General features: G+C 38.9%; 7 protein-coding genes across 7 annotated transcripts; 2 read left to right on the forward strand and 5 right to left on the reverse strand.

The window, feature by feature from the left end:
* Window positions 1–2064: 2064 nt before the first annotated feature.
* On the reverse strand, window positions 2065–3048 carry GVI51_H03817 (uncharacterized protein; the record flags this gene model as incomplete). The annotated part of the gene is made up of 1 exon (XM_446969.1): window positions 2065–3048. The coding sequence occupies one exon, from the start codon at window positions 3046–3048 to the stop codon at window positions 2065–2067; it is 984 nt and encodes a 327-aa protein (XP_446969.1).
* A 904-nt stretch (window positions 3049–3952) lies between these two features.
* On the reverse strand, window positions 3953–6700 carry GVI51_H03839 (uncharacterized protein; the record flags this gene model as incomplete). The annotated part of the gene is made up of 1 exon (XM_446970.1): window positions 3953–6700. The coding sequence occupies one exon, from the start codon at window positions 6698–6700 to the stop codon at window positions 3953–3955; it is 2748 nt and encodes a 915-aa protein (XP_446970.1).
* Window positions 6701–8030: 1330 nt separating this feature from the next.
* Window positions 8031–8474, reverse strand: GVI51_H03861 (uncharacterized protein; the record flags this gene model as incomplete). Its single annotated transcript, XM_446971.1, has 1 exon — window positions 8031–8474. The coding sequence occupies one exon, from the start codon at window positions 8472–8474 to the stop codon at window positions 8031–8033; it is 444 nt and encodes a 147-aa protein (XP_446971.1).
* A 2087-nt stretch (window positions 8475–10561) lies between these two features.
* On the reverse strand, window positions 10562–11947 carry ERG13 (hydroxymethylglutaryl-CoA synthase; the record flags this gene model as incomplete). The annotated part of the gene is made up of 1 exon (XM_446972.1): window positions 10562–11947. The coding sequence occupies one exon, from the start codon at window positions 11945–11947 to the stop codon at window positions 10562–10564; it is 1386 nt and encodes a 461-aa protein (XP_446972.1).
* Window positions 11948–13240: 1293 nt separating this feature from the next.
* On the forward strand, window positions 13241–15244 carry UFO1 (SCF ubiquitin ligase complex subunit UFO1; the record flags this gene model as incomplete). Its single annotated transcript, XM_446973.1, has 1 exon — window positions 13241–15244. The coding sequence occupies one exon, from the start codon at window positions 13241–13243 to the stop codon at window positions 15242–15244; it is 2004 nt and encodes a 667-aa protein (XP_446973.1).
* A 380-nt stretch (window positions 15245–15624) lies between these two features.
* On the reverse strand, window positions 15625–17202 carry ALO1 (D-arabinono-1,4-lactone oxidase; the record flags this gene model as incomplete). The annotated part of the gene is made up of 1 exon (XM_446974.1): window positions 15625–17202. The coding sequence occupies one exon, from the start codon at window positions 17200–17202 to the stop codon at window positions 15625–15627; it is 1578 nt and encodes a 525-aa protein (XP_446974.1).
* Window positions 17203–17608: 406 nt separating this feature from the next.
* GVI51_H03949 (uncharacterized protein) lies at window positions 17609–18427 on the forward strand (the record flags this gene model as incomplete). Its single annotated transcript, XM_446975.1, has 1 exon — window positions 17609–18427. The coding sequence occupies one exon, from the start codon at window positions 17609–17611 to the stop codon at window positions 18425–18427; it is 819 nt and encodes a 272-aa protein (XP_446975.1).
* Window positions 18428–18436: the final 9 nt, after the last annotated feature.

Below are 18436 nucleotides of genomic sequence, written 5' to 3' on the forward strand. Positions count from 1 at the left end.
GTAAAAAAAAAGAATAAAAATAAAAACTGGGATACTGAAAATGTGTCTATAACCCGTACTGGGATTAATGGGGGGGGAGGAAATGGGGAACCTAAGAGAGAAGCCTTAAGCTAAAAAAAAAAAATTAAAGAATAAGGGCTTCGGACCAATAATATCACTGGCTTTCTGTCTATTTGCTAACTTCCTTTGCACTGGAATCTGAATCTGAATCTCATGTTAACCTGCGAAGCCCTAAGAAAAATGAGGTAAGAAGACCTAAAAGACCTAAAAGACCAAAAGGACCAAAGAAAAAAAAAGCTCTCAATTTCAGGTCCCTAGGAGCTGTTTTTAGCTTTAGGGCTTGGATAAAGAGAAAAGAGCCCTTCCTAAAGGTCATATGTAACTTATTTGGTAGTTTCTGCTGTACCAAGCATTGGTGATCAATAAGACCTAAAAAAGACAGTGCAGAAAACTTTAGGGGAGAGCATAGAAACTCCGTGGCTCTCTGAAAAAGGATGGGAGAAGTTAGAGGTCATGCACTTTTATTCTTTCCCCTCCTTCTAAAACTGACTAAAAGAAAGCAGGGCCGAGGACGTAAGATTCTAACAGCTGAAGAGACAGACAGAGAAAGAATCAAAAGTGCGTGACCTGCTAGACTACTACGCACAAAACTGTCCTCCTTCAAATTACACGCGTAGGAAACCACAGTATATTTCCAAGTGTAATGCCTACTTCTCTTTCTATTTCTGAGAATATGTGTGGCAACAAGCAATAGGAAGCGTTGAAAGACGTTGAAAGACGTTGAAAAGCAAAGGACTGTCTGAGGAGTATGGTACAGCAGAAGAGTAAATCAATCTTCAAAATTTGGCACTAAATACTCGCAGAAAGGCTAACAGCAGAGCATTCCCAAAGCCATTTCACTGCACACACGTCTTCTATCCCCATCTTCCATTACTAGCAGACTAGTCAGAAGCTAACAGAAAATTAACTATTCAATAATAGGACATCGGTTGTCTTTAACTGTCAATTAGAGAATAATTTTCCTATTCCACTTCTCTTGTTACGTGTGTTAGTGTTGCTGTACTAAATTGGAGATTATCGAAAGGTAAAAAAAAACAATTGCCGCCTTTATCCGATTAGGCTCGTAATATCGCCTGCAATTTGAACTGCACCCCGGTGACGGTGTACTCCTTCAAGGAGTAAGTTACGTTTCTCCTTAAAACAAGATCTAAATCAAAAATCTATCGTCAAAATGCGGTTAACTCAGGAGAATCCCATAAAAGGCACCATATTGAAATGGATGATGACCATAAAAAGTGGGGTATTAGCTTTTCAGAATTGTAAAAGTGTTTTAGGAAGACCGTGAGTTACATGTTTCTCAAAAGTATGTGTGACCTACTTCCATGATGAAGTTTATATTACTCCAATATTTTCCTGTTAGTCTGTACACTAACAATACTCATGCCTTACTCCGAAATAGAAGCAAGGGACATGGTCCACTTTCCCAACTTCAAAGGTGTCTTGGATTGTTGTGTAATGTACCTTTCTTTTAGTGATTCCGTAGGAGTACTTATTAAGACATCTCCGAGAACACGGAGCTGATAAGGATCTACGGTTTTCTTCCCCATCTCTTTGACGGCTGTCCAAGAACATTGACGAGGATACTATGTAATCGTATCCTGTGCGGTTATCCTTACCTGAATCAAGTCTCTCATTTCAGTGGTAGGAGAAGCTACAAGTAGGTTGGAAGTGGAGGGAAGAATCATATCTTGTCATAGACTGTACTCTTTGTAAATACGCGTTATTAGAAGGAAATGCACGCATAACCACACATTGAATTGCATGTAATTTTTTTGGCGTCTCACATACTTAAAACAGGAAAACTTTTTACCACACATTTTGGTCTAGCTGTAACTCATAAATGGGAATTTCTATCCCATGATTTCATAAGGTTTCTGTTGTTACTCTATTTCTCGTTTGATGGGGGAGGGATCTAGGCGGTTATCATATCGTAAATTCATGATAATCAATAAAATTATATTCTGTTTGGAATAAATCTACGGTTGTGAAAAAATCACTTGTTCCCTAGCGCTTGTCCTTTTGTACACTCAGCAGCAGCTTAGCTTCTCTTAGTTCTCTTCTTAATTTATTAACTTGGTTTTGAACGGATGAGCGTTCATTGATTAATATACAGCATTTGGATTCTAATTCTTGAATGTTATTTTGTTGTCTTTCTACTATTTCATTCAACTCCCTCTCTCTTTTAATGTTTACGTAGTTCCTCTCGGTGTGATCGATCTCTTTGGCTACATTTATAGATGGGATTAAACTAGACTCCTTTAATTTCAGATACTTAACCTTTTGCTCTTCGTACTGTTCTTTTAATAGAGATAACTCCAACTCCATTTCTTGTTTACTAACACTATCTTCGATTAGCATACGGATGGATTCCTGGATTGGTTTGATCCCCCGCCTTTTCTCTTCTTGATGTGCAAAATATCCTAGAAGCTTTCTTAGCCGCCCATTTTCCTCCTTAAGCATACTCAACAGCCTTATGTGTTCTCGGTTCGAAGCAATTTGTTGTTCGTCCAAACGGCGCTTAACTTCTTGTGTTCGCTCCTTGAAATTTTGTGGAATGGCTCGAGATAAAAGTGAAAACATCTTGCATACGCTATCGTAATCCAAATCCGTTGGAACTTCAAGATCCATATTACATAATGTAAAGCATCTACTTATCAGCAGTCTCAGCGCTTCTAGCTCTTCATTTCTATCTGTCTCTGTCTGATAATATTCCATTTGGGTAGTGTCCACTCTTCTAGTCTCGGCCTGAGCTTTCTCTGTAGTATCAAATATACCACAGTCTTGCATACCTGTCTTTGAAACACTACTCTCTGGAAAGTTTCTCAATATAGATTTTAATCGTAATCCTCCCGACGTTGCAATGTTATTAACGGTTTTTCGTTGCCCATCAAGTTTCAGTGGAAGTATTTCTATTGTGTCGTCATCCGAGTATGTAACTATTGTGTTCCTTGGGTTGAACTGCACACTGCAAGTTTTCTTTCTAGTCATTATATGGTTGTTTGTTTGTTTTTGAGAAGCCTTAGTTATTATTTGTAGTCTTTCATATCACTGATAATTATCTACTTTTACAGGCTATATATTAATATATCGGCGTAAATAAGATACATATTCAACTCAACCTGATAAATCGGATATCTCTTCGAGGAATAACTTCCAATGGCGAACTATAATATTAGTATCATTTTATAACTTGGGTCACAAAGTCGGTTTAAGGTCATTCTTTAGGTTTATGTATTTGACACTAAATATAAAAGGAAAATACTGTTATTTTTTTCCAAAGGACACAAATAAGCTCAACTCTCTCCAACACACTACGTTTGATAGCTAGCCTTGAAATCATTCAGTAACTGAATGTATATGATAAAAAAGTCTGTGGTGATCTCTAACCTCCCCAACCCCCATTACACTCTGAACTGTGGTAAGACAAAATTGACCTATGGCAATACTGGTGATAAGAGCAGAGAAATATCTTCATGCAAGGAATATCTTTATATTTAGTTATAATGTGTAGTTGAGTATAAATAGTAGACAAAAAGCTCGATTTATGCATGTTTATGATACACATATGCTAAGCTCATTTATGTGTTAAGAGTGTAAATGTATTAAAATGAATGCGTGTGTACTTTTTGACAATTGATTTGAAGATAGTTGCCGTCACATCACAGTGTGTTTCAAAGTTTAATAATATTAAGCAAATTGGCAGATTTATCTTATTGACAGTTTTTATTGTATTGAAGCAACAACCTGTTGTCATATAGTTTTCATGCAATTAATAATCTCCTGGAGGAGGACAAAACTTGTAATTTAACAGAAGTAGAAAGAAGTTGAGTGCATTCATGCTATAGTTTCTGATAGCAAGCAATAGCAACCTATTTCCGACCCTTTTCTTCCATTAGTTGCCGGAATTAACTAAAGTAGTATTCATGACATCTGTATCATGATTGGCTGGTCTTTCATTTGCAAACTGACTTAGTATCTTGTTTTCTTCCAGTGAATATCTCCCTGTTCTTATACGATTTATTGGCCTTGCTTCATGACTATCAGAAAGAGGGAAGATCAGGTTAGAATATAATTGAGTAGAGCCTGCCAGCTTACCTTGTACTTTCGCATTAATAGTGGCTTTATTAAATATAAACGAAGAAAGTTCACTGTCAGATGTGGTAATGCTAGATGGAACACTAGCTAAACTGCTTGCATTATCTGTTAAAATAGATGTTGATGAAGAGGAAGATGAGTCTGTGGTGGAAACAGATGAAGATGACGATGAGGGTCTACAAAAATAGTTTGAGTTCAAAAATTTCTGATAATCTGTATCTGGACTATGAGGAGCTTGGTCGGTATCAGATTTCCTAGAAGTCTCTGTGTCCTTAGCTTCTTGAGATGAATTAGCCACTTCTGGTAACAATATTTGATTTCCTGTATCTTCAAGTTCAGTATCTACAACGATATTATCCCACTTGGTATTAAATACAGGGTCCTCAGTCGATTCAATAGTAGTTGTACGATCAGAAAGGTCGTCTTCCGGTTCTGAGTTTTCCATAGGAATGTTATATGAAGTTGATATTGAATCTTGGAAGGACTTGGGGGCGTCTATGCTTCTCAGATCCTTAGCAGTTAGACCACTTGGACTAGCAGGTGTGGGTTTTGTTATCGTTTCTACGGAGTTGTTGGAAGTGCTATAGCAGTCATAATACTCGATCGGTGAATCCACAGTTCTAAAAGAAATTGGTGATTCACCTGACAATTTCAAAGCTTCAATATCTATTGTAGTGTCCGTCACTACGCTTTGCTTGTCATCAGAAACCTCATTCTCATTAGATCTAACGGGTTCTATAGTAATTGGTTCATTAAAACTCTCAGTTATTGGATCAGTTACCTCTTGTAAGATTGGATTATTGGAAATGTTTTCCTCTATCTTATTAGTTATTGAGGGCACGATAGGTTCAACAGGTTCACTATTTAACTCAATATTAGCAATTGAATGGTTCATTAAGTTAACAGTGGTTAACGTGTCCATGGAATCATTAAGATTTGCGTAATCAAATTCGGATATGAATCTTTCTCTCTCTGTGAGCGGCTCATGTAAGGATTGGCAGGTGGCATTTATTCCAATTCTTTGGTTCAGATCGGTGGGGATAGTAGATGTTGAATCGTATAGGACTTCATTGAGTCTCTTCGGCTTTATGTAGCTAGTAGGGTCACTATGGTATAAATGTTTCAATGGCGAAGTGTTATAGTAGTCAGTGTTTTCACTGAACTTTCTGGATATTACTCTTCTCCTGCTCTTTAAAAAGTTTTTAGAGTAATTATTTCTAGAAGGTGAACTTGATTTCTTATTTTGGCTGATTTTTTTAGGGGATTCCTTTCTAGCGAGTTCCTTTTTCTCCTGTTCCTCGGCGGTTACAATTACATCGTTAGCGATGGTGTGCTCTTTACTGGCCTTTAGTACGCAGTTATAGTTTCTGTAGTTGTTATTGTCATAGTAGGTTTCGCCATTTACATCATAGCGGCAACACAGTTCCATGTTTAGATAAGTATCGTTTGATTTGAATTGCAAAATGCGTTTGAATTGCAAGATATATTTCAAAGAGCTTAGATTTATCTTGAATTCAAATTCATCGATCTCCGCGGAAATCGATTTAGTGAAATATGCAGTAATGTAGTGAATGTCGTTCCAATTATTGAAAGTATATTTGACTTCAATAAACTTTTCGTAGTTTAAATTTTTTACTAGGATCTTGCCTACTATTTTATCATCAATGGTGGAGTCCTGGGCTAAGCTTACTAGTTTGATGTTACCATCGCTGTTCTCAAAACTATGTTGACCTGGATTCACGTCAACGAAAGTCAATAACCAATTAACTTCTGAAGCCAGTTCACAGTTTTGAAGGTTATCATCTGCTACATGTGTGATTGAAGTGCGACGTGATGTCTGAGCTTGATTGTTTGTACTACCATTGAGATCATTGAAATAGTGACCTGCACTATTATCTGTTTGGCATACATTGGTACTAAAATTTGGAATTATTTTACATGTACTGCTATTATTTGAATCAAGGAGACCAGCTCTTTGTTGATTCGTATTTGAGCAATCCGGTGGTCCCAGATTCTTGTTACTTGTATTAACATTATAAGCAGCAGGGAAAATCTTACCGAAGAAGTTCTTGAGGTCATCATCGTGTATGCCGTCATCTTCTTCGTCATCTTCTTCGTCATCCAGGAAGAAACTTATAGTTGACTTGGATTTAATCCCAAGGAAGTTCAAGTCCTGGTGTTTAGTGAAATCGTCATAGTCACTTAGATACAACACGTTGTTCAATGATGTAGAGCTTACATTAGAGCTTTCGGATTCTCTTAGTGGTTTCAAAGTGGGCGAGTTTTCATGAGATATAGAAATCGGTTCCGAGTTCGAGTCAAAGCTCTTGACCGTCGTCAGATTAGTAGCAAATCGTACATTTTTCAAAGATGAAGCTGTACTTAGAGATGAGATCGTAGATATGTTTGATAGCGATCTCGTGTGGCCCAATTTTGAGTCATTACGTATAGCATTATCGAAGGAAGAGTATGATTTCAGCGAGGGTTTCAATTTGGCATTCTTTTGGACTTCTGTATTTTGATTCAATGAGATGTATACACTCATCTCAGGTCGAAGAAGTGTACTTTATTTTTCTATTAATAATCAAAGAAAATGATTAGCAAAAAAAACAATAATAAATTCAATATCAAAATTATCTTTTTTTATTTGTTTTTTACTTTGTCAATAAGCGAGTATAACTCCTGGAATTCAGTTATTTCTATTTAATATAGTTTTTGATCTTATCTGCGTAACAAAGTAATACCTTCTTGATACGATATCCGTCTAATTTTACAGAGTAGTTTATATAATTTTTTTTTTCTGTTTCTGACTCAAGGGTATGTATGGTTGAGAGCCACAAGAATATTTATAAGATCTTATTTTTTGGTTTGGTTTTAATACTTTTGTATGTTTTAGTTTGAAGAGTCTTTGAGAATTTTTTTTCTTGCCCTGGCTCATCCACGGTCTCTTGGGACTATATAAGGGTCACACAGAAACATTCGTGTCAAGCCCAAAAGAAACCCATCCTTTCCCAAGAAAGTTTATCAGCAGAGCAATTACGTCTTTGGCTTTCCTTCTCGTCTTGACACTTCCCTTTGTGTCCGTTGTGCAGGTGTATCTCTGGGCAGATGAGTATGTCTTTCCCTTTAGTCTGATTCCTCTTGCACTGTGAATACTACGACTTTGCTCTACAGTCTCTGCGTACGCCGTGTCCTTTGTGTGTTGGGTTTTGAAGTTTGTGGGGGGGGAGGAAGGGCGGGAGTTATATTGTGCTGGGTTTGCGCTTGTGCATGATTTCACACTGAGGTACTCCTTTTGTCACAATTTCCTTTCCCAATCTGTTGATCACAGAGACTCACACGCAGAGAGTACTCTGTTTGTGGGAAGGAAAAAGAAAAAGAAAATACCGTACCTGTACTTCATTAATGTTGTTCGTCCTTCTCTATTCCTTGTATTCGTATTCGCTCTATGCCCAATTGACTCTTCAAAGCACTCAGGGTGCGCTGTAGTGGAGCCTCTGCCTTGGTATACACAAGTTTCAGAAGTACAACTCAAAAATGGGTACCTGCAGTCACAATTGCAAGTACAAAAGATGTACGCACACCTTTTTCCCTATTTCATTTGTATTGCGTTCCCTGTACGCTAATTTTGAGTTCTACAACTGCGCGAATGATACCCGAGGGAAGGGATGGAGAGTTGTTGTGGGTAGTCATCCTCTCTCTTTCACCCCCTTCTTCCTCCCCCCCCGCTCCCCAAGGTGTCCGGGATTTGTCTGTCTAACTGATATTCCAGTTGTTTGCTTTTTATTCCAACAATATCCGTCTATCTCAACGAAATTCTTCTGTCCCCTTTTGGCAAACATTCTTTTCTTTTAATCATTTTCTTCCCCCCCCTTTCAAAAAAATCTCGCACTACGGATGTTTACTGTAACAATGCCTTCTTGAAATTTTCTTTGTGGTTGTTTCTTGTGTGCACTTCTATTGAGATCAATGGAAGAACCCGAACATCTCTCGATTTTCCTGCGGGATATTTCAAGAGAGTGGTCTTCTATTTCGGGTACCGCGTTTGTGGAATTGCTAGCGATCGAACAACGGGAACGGATTGGGGGGGGTGGAAAACCTTCCCTACAAAACAAGGAAGAGACTACGGGAATTCTAAAAAAAGACAAGACTAAGCCCTTTACTAATTCCCAGCCATCTGAATCTTCAAAACAGCCTTCTGAAGGAATTGCAGAAATCTCAAACTCATCGTGAGGAAAAGGATACTGAGACGCTACGGGGAGGACGATGAAGTAAGGGGCAGAAAAGAAAGGTATTATCACTGGAAAGGGTTTGTACATCCCATCTAAAAGCTTTGCGCAGACGCCCTTGCACAACTTTTTTGGAATTTCCTATATTAAGCGATTGAATCATCCCTCGTTCCTCAACAATACGTGAACAATGTACCACATCGGTGCTGGTACGATCCTTTCTGTGGCATGGAGAAAACAAAATTTAATCTTTTGGAGTGGAGAAAATCTTTCGATCCCACAGAGATGACTGAGCCAGGGCTTACAAGATACACGAACGTAAATGGTTGTATGGGGGTATGGAGTCTAGAGAAGCAGATGAGAAAAAAAAGAGCATAGAAAATGTATTACCTGATTCGGTAATATTTCTTATCTTGTTGTTGATTCAAATTGTGTGGATTGTGGGGGGCCCGGGAAAAGACAGGATGTGATTCAAACAAACGCACTTCACTGCTAATGCCTTTGTGTGGAAGTCTGACATGGCCGCCCACAGATGTTCCCGTATTACTTGTAGTAGAGATCACAAAAATTTTTGGGTTGATAAGAAGGCCCACAAAGATAAGGGCAGAGGAGTAAGATATATATTTATAAGAAAAAAATATACTAAAATACCGCGTAGGCGTAGAAAGCATTGACGGCTAGGTTTATACTAGGAGAAGGAATCAGATCTATAATAAACAACAGCGAAACTGTAAATGATAACATATAGAAGGATATACCAAAAATGCATCTATACCTTTGTATATTAGATAAGATATTCATTACTCATTCAATTATTGATATATTGAATCACTTTCGCCTTGTTTTGTTACCTAGAGAAGGGTATTAGCGCGATTTTTTTTTCCATCAAGAAAGACAGTATTTGCTGTAGAATGCCGTTTAGCCTGCCTTTGCTGCTATCTGGAACTGAATTGAAAACAAATACTAGAAGTACTAGCATTACTTTATTACTGTTATGTTCTGTAGTTTTTATGTGCTGTATATATCTCAAACTTTCTACAAGAGAAACATCTGGTACTCGATTGAGTGCTGTTTCAACTCAATATTTCAAGTATTCCCATACACAGATGTGACCTGAACCATTATTTTTTTGCTGGTTACTATCCCACTCTCTTGGAACCGTATTGTTTGGAATTGAAATGATGGGTTTGAAATAGGGCAATATATCCCCAATTCCCAATTACATTATATCAAAAGGGCAAAAAAAATAATCAATTGAAGAGTGTACTACATCGAATGTGTCATAGTGCGGTTATACAGTGAACATTCCCGAAATGACAACTCTTTGTCCTCTCATTTTTGTTTCTTAGCTCCCGACTGCCCACCTTCGTGATAATTGATTGCTTCTTTTTCTTTTTTCAGCCTTTGTTCCGGTTTTTATCCTCTTGACTGCCTTACATAACACTGTCTGTATGCGGTGCATCCCATTGAAGTCGATTCTCTGTCAAGAATGCACCCACTAAAAGAGAAACTCTGTCTCTTAGCAGCATATTGATAACATTGTAAGACTTTGCTGTTCTTAGCTGGAACAGTAAGGTAAATAATATGTTAATACTAATTGAATAAATCAAGTATACAACGCAAAATAATATTTTCAAAAAGCTTCATGAGTGGGTATGGATAAATATTTTTCCATATTATCTCAGTTGCTTTTTATCCACTACGGTAGTAACATTTTTCAGTTCAGTTAATTTCTCTATTTTTATTATATTTAGTTCTTTCGGTTCGTGCCGAAACTATGTCACTCGGCTAATTTATTGTATTTGCAAATGTTTGCCTTGTTGATATCAATGTGAAAGTACTTTTGTTTTCTTAATGTTACAATATAAGGAGACTCCCTTTCTGCTAGTATATACGCTTCCATTGAACCATCATTTTCAACTCTTTATAATATCTCATGCTGACCTAATGCAGAATAAAAATAGGTAGTTGTATTAAAGGTGTGTTCCAGGTAATTAAAATTTTACAGAATCCTAGATGTGATGTCTTGAAACACTAATCAACACACCTTTGTGTATGCTGATATGCTATACTTGAAAAATATAATAATGTGAATGTACAAGGAAATGATGATACTGTGTTGCGAATTATATGGTATACTTATGCTTTTTTTATTGTTTGTTTTTAGTCCCAGGAGCTTACTCTTTGGTGCTGTATGATCTTCTGAACTTGTCATCGATCTCAGTTAGATAGTAAGTGCCGGCTCTCAAGTGGTCAATAGAGCCAGTTGGCTTGAAACTCTTTTGCAAGTGTGCCTTCTCTCTTAGCTCAATTGCGGCTTCGTATTGTTGAGGGGTGAGGCACTCTCTGCTTTGTAGCTTGTTGTCGATGTCCAGCTTGCTGACTATGTCGCTGATGTCACCGCGGACAACAAGAGAGAACAGAGAAGCGGCTAGACCACTACCGTAAGAGAACATACCGATACGCTTGCCCTGTAGTTGCTCTTGGTCAACATATGATAATAGAGAGGCCAAAGAGGCGTAGACAGAACCAGTGTACATGTTACCAGTGTTGGTTGGCACGTTCAAAGAAGGAGCAACTCTGGTGGCATGGTGTGGCTTGGCAACGTTGACGAATAACTTCTCAACAGATTTGTCGACTAGAGACTTTTCGTAATCTAGAGTAGCCAAAGATTGGTCAACGTCTGGATATAGAGATGGGTTACCACGGAAGTCGTTATACAAAAGTCTACCGTAGGATTTTGTGACCAACTTACAAGTAGGGACATGGAAAACGTTATAATCGAAGTGCTTCAACACATTGCATGCTTCATCACTGATTGGTTCCTGAACCAATCCGCGGGCAATGGCTTTCTTTGAGTAAGCTTTGTACACTTGGTCAAGAGCCTTAACGTAACAGGTTAAGGAGAAGTGACCATCGACAACAGGGTATTCACTAGTGAAGTCTGGCTTGTAGAAATCGTAAGCATGCTCCATGTATGTACCTCTCACAGAATCGAAAACCAATGGTGCATCTGGACCAATCCACAGGGCAACGGTGCCGGCACCTCCTGTGGGTCTAGCGGCACCTTTGTCATAAATAGCAATATCACCGCAAACAACAATAGCGTCACGACCATCCCAACTGCTAGATTCAATCCAATTGATAGAGTTGAAAACGGCATTGGTACCACCGTAACAGGCGTTGACAGTATCGATACCTTCCATATCACCGTTACCTGGGAACAATTGAGTCAAGACGGTCTTAACAGACTTGGACTTATCCACTAGAGTCTCGGTACCAACTTCCAAACGACCGATCTTGTCGGTGTCGATGTTGTAGTTCTTGATCAAGTTTGAGCAAGCAGTCAAACACATGGAATAGATGTCTTCACGGTCATTAACGAAAGACATGTTAGTTTGACCTAGACCAATTGTGTACTTACCTTGAGAAACACCGTCGTACTTCTCAAGTTCAGCCTCACTGACATATTGGGATGGGATGTAAACCTCGATACCTTTAATACCAACATTAGTTGGTCTGGCAGCTTGGAAATCGGTTCTCTGCTTCTTAATCTCAGTCATTAGATGTTGTTGTTGTTTTTTAGCTAGTGCTGATTCAGGATCTGTGGTTTCAAGTTATTTAATTGAATGTATGTTGTTTTACGTTTCCCACTTTGCCTCTTAACAGCAACTTTGATCCAATTTATATATGAAAAAAATTTTCTACAATGTAAGCCAGAATGGAGAGAGAAGAAAAAAGACCTCCAATTCAAATAAGTTACATATCTAATACAAATTGCAAGCTATTCAAGAATAAACGAACTTTCAGTGCGCTGCTTCTCATCATTTTTCCCTTCAAGTTCTTTTTCCTTTCAAATTTTTTTTCAACAATGTTCACAAACAGCCTTTGTGATATTAGAGAAGGACCCTAAACGAGCCATCTCAAACTACAAACTTAACCACGATGCTCCCATCGGAGATACAATACTCTTAAAGAGTTTACTTTTTTTTATTTCACCATCTTTCCTCCTTTTGCTTTTGCTTCTACCTCCTCTTGTCTTTATTACCAGCGATGAGCTTAGCACCGCTATATGAATTAGAATGCAATATACACTATCTAAGTTTCCAATTCAAAACACCCGAAGTAACTTCCTCCCATTCACTCATCGAGAAAAGAAATCGAGCAGCTTGGTACCACCATCACTATGCTCTTCCCTCTACTTTCGCCTTAACAGCAACACAGTGCACCCCGTACACACTCCATATATACCCAGTTGTGAAAGATCCCCCTCCCACCTTACGATCCTCGCAGCACTTTTGAATCCCGCACCGATCGAATGCCTCTGGAAACACCGATGAGACCGATGAGACCGAGAGTATAAAGGTACTAGGGTACTAAAGTACGAGAGCACGAGAGTATAAAGGTACTAAAGTACGAGAACATGAGAGCAACTCGCCTTTGTCTGCATTACAAGCAAGAAGCCACTTGGCCTTTTGGGTCTTGTGAGTGGTAGTGTCGTAGCTAGTAATATAAATCATGTGCCGTGTTTACGCAGTGGCAATTCGTGTGTTGTTATTAATGGCATTCCCACCCTTTTCTCTTTTTGCATTTTCTTAATGTTTCGTGTCCGGGTTCGATTCTCGGTGGAAGCAGTTTTCGTGTGCTATCATTTATAGGCTTTTTCTTGCCCTCTTAACTGCCATCCCATTGTCTTAGGGTGTTGCCATCGCATGTGTGGGTTTGACAAAATAATATTGTTCTATATTGAAGTTGTCTTGAATGGTTCATGGTTAAAGAAAACCATTCTTTATACAGGTTTTATTTTAAAAAAAACAGCTTGGCATTATTGAGGCATAAAGCTGATCACCGCAGAGATGCTGTTGGAAGAGTTGCCCTCAGAAGTTCTGATCAATGTGTTCAGTTACCTGGATGAGAAGGACTTGTACACTTTGCAAGGTCTCTCAAGAAGGTTTGCCTCTTTGATCGGAGACGAAGAGCTGTGGAAGAACTTGTTTATTACACGGCTGCATACAAGTTACTTCCCGTCCTTCTCGAAGTCCCAACGATATAGCCACGAGTATGTGGCAAGAGTGTCGGGTGTCAAGCAGTGGCAGCATAATCGACTCATCAAGACCAGGTATAACTTGTCACCAACACCATTGCATGTTACACATTTACGTAACCACCCAAACCAGGTTGCCATAGAGGAGCTCATTTTCCAGTACCCGAAGCTGGCCTGCTACCACGACGGCATCATCACATTGGTGCAGTTGCAGTCCAAGAGATCGAAAATCAAAAACAGAATGGTGTATATCCCTTGCACAACTCCACAAGGTTGCTCCACCATGCACTTCAACATTAACTCCGCCGTGTTCGGCAGATTCGATGGGAGGGTGTTTGGGAAGTTGCTCACGAACAAGTCCTACTTACAACCAGTGACGGAGTTCGACTCTTCCCACTCAGCATGCGTCACTGCCATTGCCACTACAAACTCCACCATGATAGATTCAACCACCAAGGACTGGTCTGTAAGTGGTTCCGAAAATGGGGAAATTATATGGTGGTTGGAAACGAAAAAGTATAAGAGCTTGAAATTCGCAAACAGCCCCATCTTGAGACTCTCTCTGGTGAATAAAAATATTACTATAGCTTTGGATGAGAAGTCTATATATGTCATAGAAGATATGGAAAGGGTACACACCTTGGACATTCCTCATGACCCTGTAACAAACAAGCGGATCTCGATTCACTTCTTCAAGATCGATTACGGCGCACAAACATTATGTCTTGCGGACACCCAGTCTATTTATATGATTTCATTCAATTTGACCAAAGATTTTGGTCAAGTGAAAGTTCTGAAGTTGAAAGATCCCTCAGAAACGATAACCGATGTTATCATGGATGAAGAAACCGCAAAAAGAGAACAAGATCCTCAACTAGCCGGAGGTGACGGATGTTTTGTTGCACTCTGTACATCCAATATGAGAATCCTGGTACTCAATACAAGAAAATCTTCTTTTGTAACTGTGAATGCAGAACAATTGTACCAAGAGGTAAAGCCCCTCAGGGAATTCCAATTTAATGATCACATCTATGCCACCCAAATAACAAACTTAGTCTTGGTATTGGCGTTGGCGGGAACTATTGAGATATACGATGTGCTGTCAGGTGAATTGATCAAGACGGTTCAAAAAACGGAAAAGATTCCTCAATTTTTGCGAGTCTCTCAAGGAAGGATGATTGTTAGTAGTGGAAACACCATACATTACTTGCAGTACATTCCTGATGAAGATGATCAATCTGAATCCCATAAAAAATCACATGGATCAAGTAGACTTCGTAGTAATAAGTGGAATGAAACACTACATTCAGAAATGGAAATGTATAATGAAAAACTTAAACAAGAGGAAGAAAGAGAGTTGGAGAATGCTCGATTGATGGAAGCCTACGGTGGTGATATGGACGGTGATGACGAAGAGTTACAACTGAAAATTGCATTATTGGAATCTCAGAATTTGAATAGTCAATCAGCGGAAGGAACTGATGATAACGCCAGAGCGGATCCTACAACCGAAGAGGAAGATGAGGCCTTGAGAGCTGCTATAGAAGAATCTCTTCGTATGCAACGCTTGCAAGAGGAAGTAAGAACTGCTGTATCAATGGAGGATGATGAAGAATTCCTACGAGCCGTTGAACAATCTTCTAGGGACGATGAAGAGAGAAGGACAAGGAGAGGACAGAGAAGAACTTTGACGGATCTCGGTCATAATGAACCTACGACTGAAGAAACCTCAAATGTTCAACATGGAGATATTAATGATGAAGAATTACAATTAGCTATTGCACTTTCTCTAAGTGAAATAAATGAAAGTCAGTAAAATTATCTTATCTATATATCAATAATGATATCTAATCTATAGCATTTCTCATTTAGAGATAGTTTAATGAATTGCATTTTTTTGATTTTTTGTATTTTTTTGTTTATTATTATGCTATGGTTTTCACTATTTCGTAAGTTCAGAATAATGACCAAAAACATAAAATCATATCACGAATAATAAACTGAGAGTTATTAGTATATTGAGACATAATTGAAAAATAAAGACAGTAAATTTGTAACTATAGGACAGGAATAGAGACAAGTATATACCAAGTCATCTAGATCTAGAGAAAAATTCGAAATACATATATCGAACATTTACTCTAAACGAAACCATAACATTAATATATCTTAGCTATAAGGAATGTATTCAAAAATTTATTCGTTTTCATCAATGATACCGTTGATCAAGGCCCACTGTTTGTTTGCCAAGAAAATGTTGTCTGGGTCTTGTTCTCTTCTAACCTTCTTAAAGGTTTCCAAGTCTGAACCATACCATTCCTTGACTCTTGTAGCCATACCTCTCATCTCATAGTCTTGGTATTGACCTTCAGCCTTAACTTGACCTTGAGCAAAAGAGGTAGAGCCCAAGAAGTTCTTAGCCCAATGTGGTTTACCGCCAGCAGCAGACATTGTATCTTCAAACAAGGTGAACCACTTGTGAATTGGGGCATTGGTGTGGAATGGTCTGTAAATTGTCGCGTTAATGTATAGCGTCAACTGACTATTAGTAACACTGTGGATAGGAGCATAAGAGCATTGAGATGGGGTGTTATCCAAGTAAGGACGTAATAGGTTACCGTAAACTGGACCTCTACTAGTGTTAGAACGGAAAGAAGTTTCAGGTTGTTCCTTTGGCAAAGTTGTGTTTGCACAACGAACCTCAACTGGGACATGTACATAGAAATCCTTGTTAGCAGCGGCTTGAGCAATTGAGTGGTCAAGAGAACGCAAGACTTCTAAACCATTGTCCATTGGACAACCCCATTCATCAACGAACTGAGAAAACAAACAGTCCATGTTGAACCCAGTAACAGAATCCTCAATTGCCACATCACCTTTACCTAGGGTTTCAACTTCACCATATTGTCTTCTGAAGACAAATCTTTCAACATATGGAGTCAAAGGTGGGTAAATCTTGGTAGATATGAACAACAAAGTCTGGTAGAAAAATCTACCTAGAGTAGAACCCCACCACGAATATCTTGACTTAGTCTGTGGTTCATTAGTCTTTACACCTCTCCAAAGGATACACTTACGTGTATATGGGTACCACCAAATTCTGATAAACTCTGAAGAAGTCCAGAGAGAGTCCCATTTTTCCAAAAGAGTTTCAAATTTGATAACTTCTTGGGTTGATTTAATGTTGAAAGCTGGAACAACACGAACAGTTGCACCCACAATAATACCAATCTTACCAAGCGACAAAGTAGCAGCCCTGAAAACTTCAGGGTTAGACTTTTCGTCTAAAAATAATACTTCACCTTTACCATTGACAACAGTCAAGTTGACAATAGTAGAAGATACCAGACCATGGAATGGAGACGAACCATGAGTACCAGTAGAGATAATACCACCAATACTTTGTTCAGAAATGGACCCCAAACTTTGCATGGCGTATCCCTTTTCCCTTAATATTTTGTGGATCTTATACAACCTAGTACCACCTTGAATAGTAACGTCTGCGTATGTCTTATCCTCGTTTTCCACAAAATCTAGTAACTTGTTCATCTTGTCCAAGTTCATCATCCATTCGTCGGTAACACACATGTTACTAGGGGAGTGGCCTGAGCCAACTGTAACAATAGTCTTGTTCTTTAGTTTAGCAGCTTTGACAATTTCGACAACTTCGTCGACTGAGGAAGGCTGAAAGTACCATTCTGGTCTTGAGGAATAGATACCAGCCCAATTGCGAAACACAAAGTTCCGCCGACCACCAAATGTTTTCAAATCCATGTTATTGTCCTTTTTTTTGGTTTAGAGAAACTCTTTACTTAAAAAAAATACCAGTACTCCAATTGCTAGATCTTGCAAAGAGATTATCTTTGGGATAATAACAAAAGCAAACAAATATGATTTATATAAGTTTGAACAATAAAAACAAGGAGTTAATATGCCCCCCCGTATCCTTGCTTTATATGACAATTTGACTCAATTTCGGGTTAACCCTTCTCCCTTTGCTGCCAAATTTTCAGAAATTTTTCAGTTCTTCGTGATGCGATGAGGTTGAACATAGTCCATATATTAAAGAAATCCACGAAATTATATAATCAATTGGCTAAGTGGCAGAGTATTATTAAATCTTATATTTTCCTGTAATTTAGAATGTCTCGAAGGGAGGCTATTTTTGTAAGGACTATATATGAATGAAACGCTGACTGGTCGTTGCAGCTACACGATAGCTGGATGGGTTTCGCGGTCACGTTTCGGTCACAAGGAAGTTCTAGCCCAAGTACCGCACCAATTGCTGTGGGAAGTGTATCGCTATGTGGTGAACATGGGCAATGATACCTTGGAGCTGTATTTATTGTTCTTACAATTGGAGGCTCGAGATATGCCACAGCACTTCTCACAAAAGCTCTCGATCCGCGATGTCAGCGTAGTTGAATTGAGTCATCTACTTGGCGGATCCGCAACGAAGCTACCACTTGATCTACAAGTGCATGCATGTAGAGACGTCGATGATATGCGTCAATTAGTTGATCTACAGTGTCTTCATGGGTTATCCGTGATGTGCCCCGTAGGTGACCTTATACTTTCATACTGGATCACGCGGCTGAAGAACTTGAAGGGCAAATGGACTCAATTGAAATGGCTCGTTGTGCCGACCAGTGTCAGTGCCATGCACGTCTACAAGCTACTGGAAGCGATCCCTAGCTTGGAGACTATAGCGTGTGGGTTAGATGCCGACCACGTAAGACAGGTGCCTCAATTACGTAAACGGCTGCATCTGACTGATCCGCTCATCAAGACAGAGTCACAGATCCAAATTGCACTATTAACAGAAAGATTTACTACTTCTAGACCAAGCTACAAGGCTACTGTTAACCCAGTTACTATTTCCGATACACATTCTGTGTACCAGGTTACTCCAATCGATACGGTGAGCACCAGCAACATGCGTAAGAGACCTAGATTAAACACCAAGAGGATATCCGCGAGCCAATATTTTGGGATATAGTTTCTTTTT

The sequence above is a fragment of the Nakaseomyces glabratus genome, chromosome H (assembly GCF_010111755.1).
Source record: "Nakaseomyces glabratus chromosome H, complete sequence".
Lineage (NCBI taxonomy): Eukaryota > Fungi > Ascomycota > Saccharomycetes > Saccharomycetales > Saccharomycetaceae > Nakaseomyces > Nakaseomyces glabratus.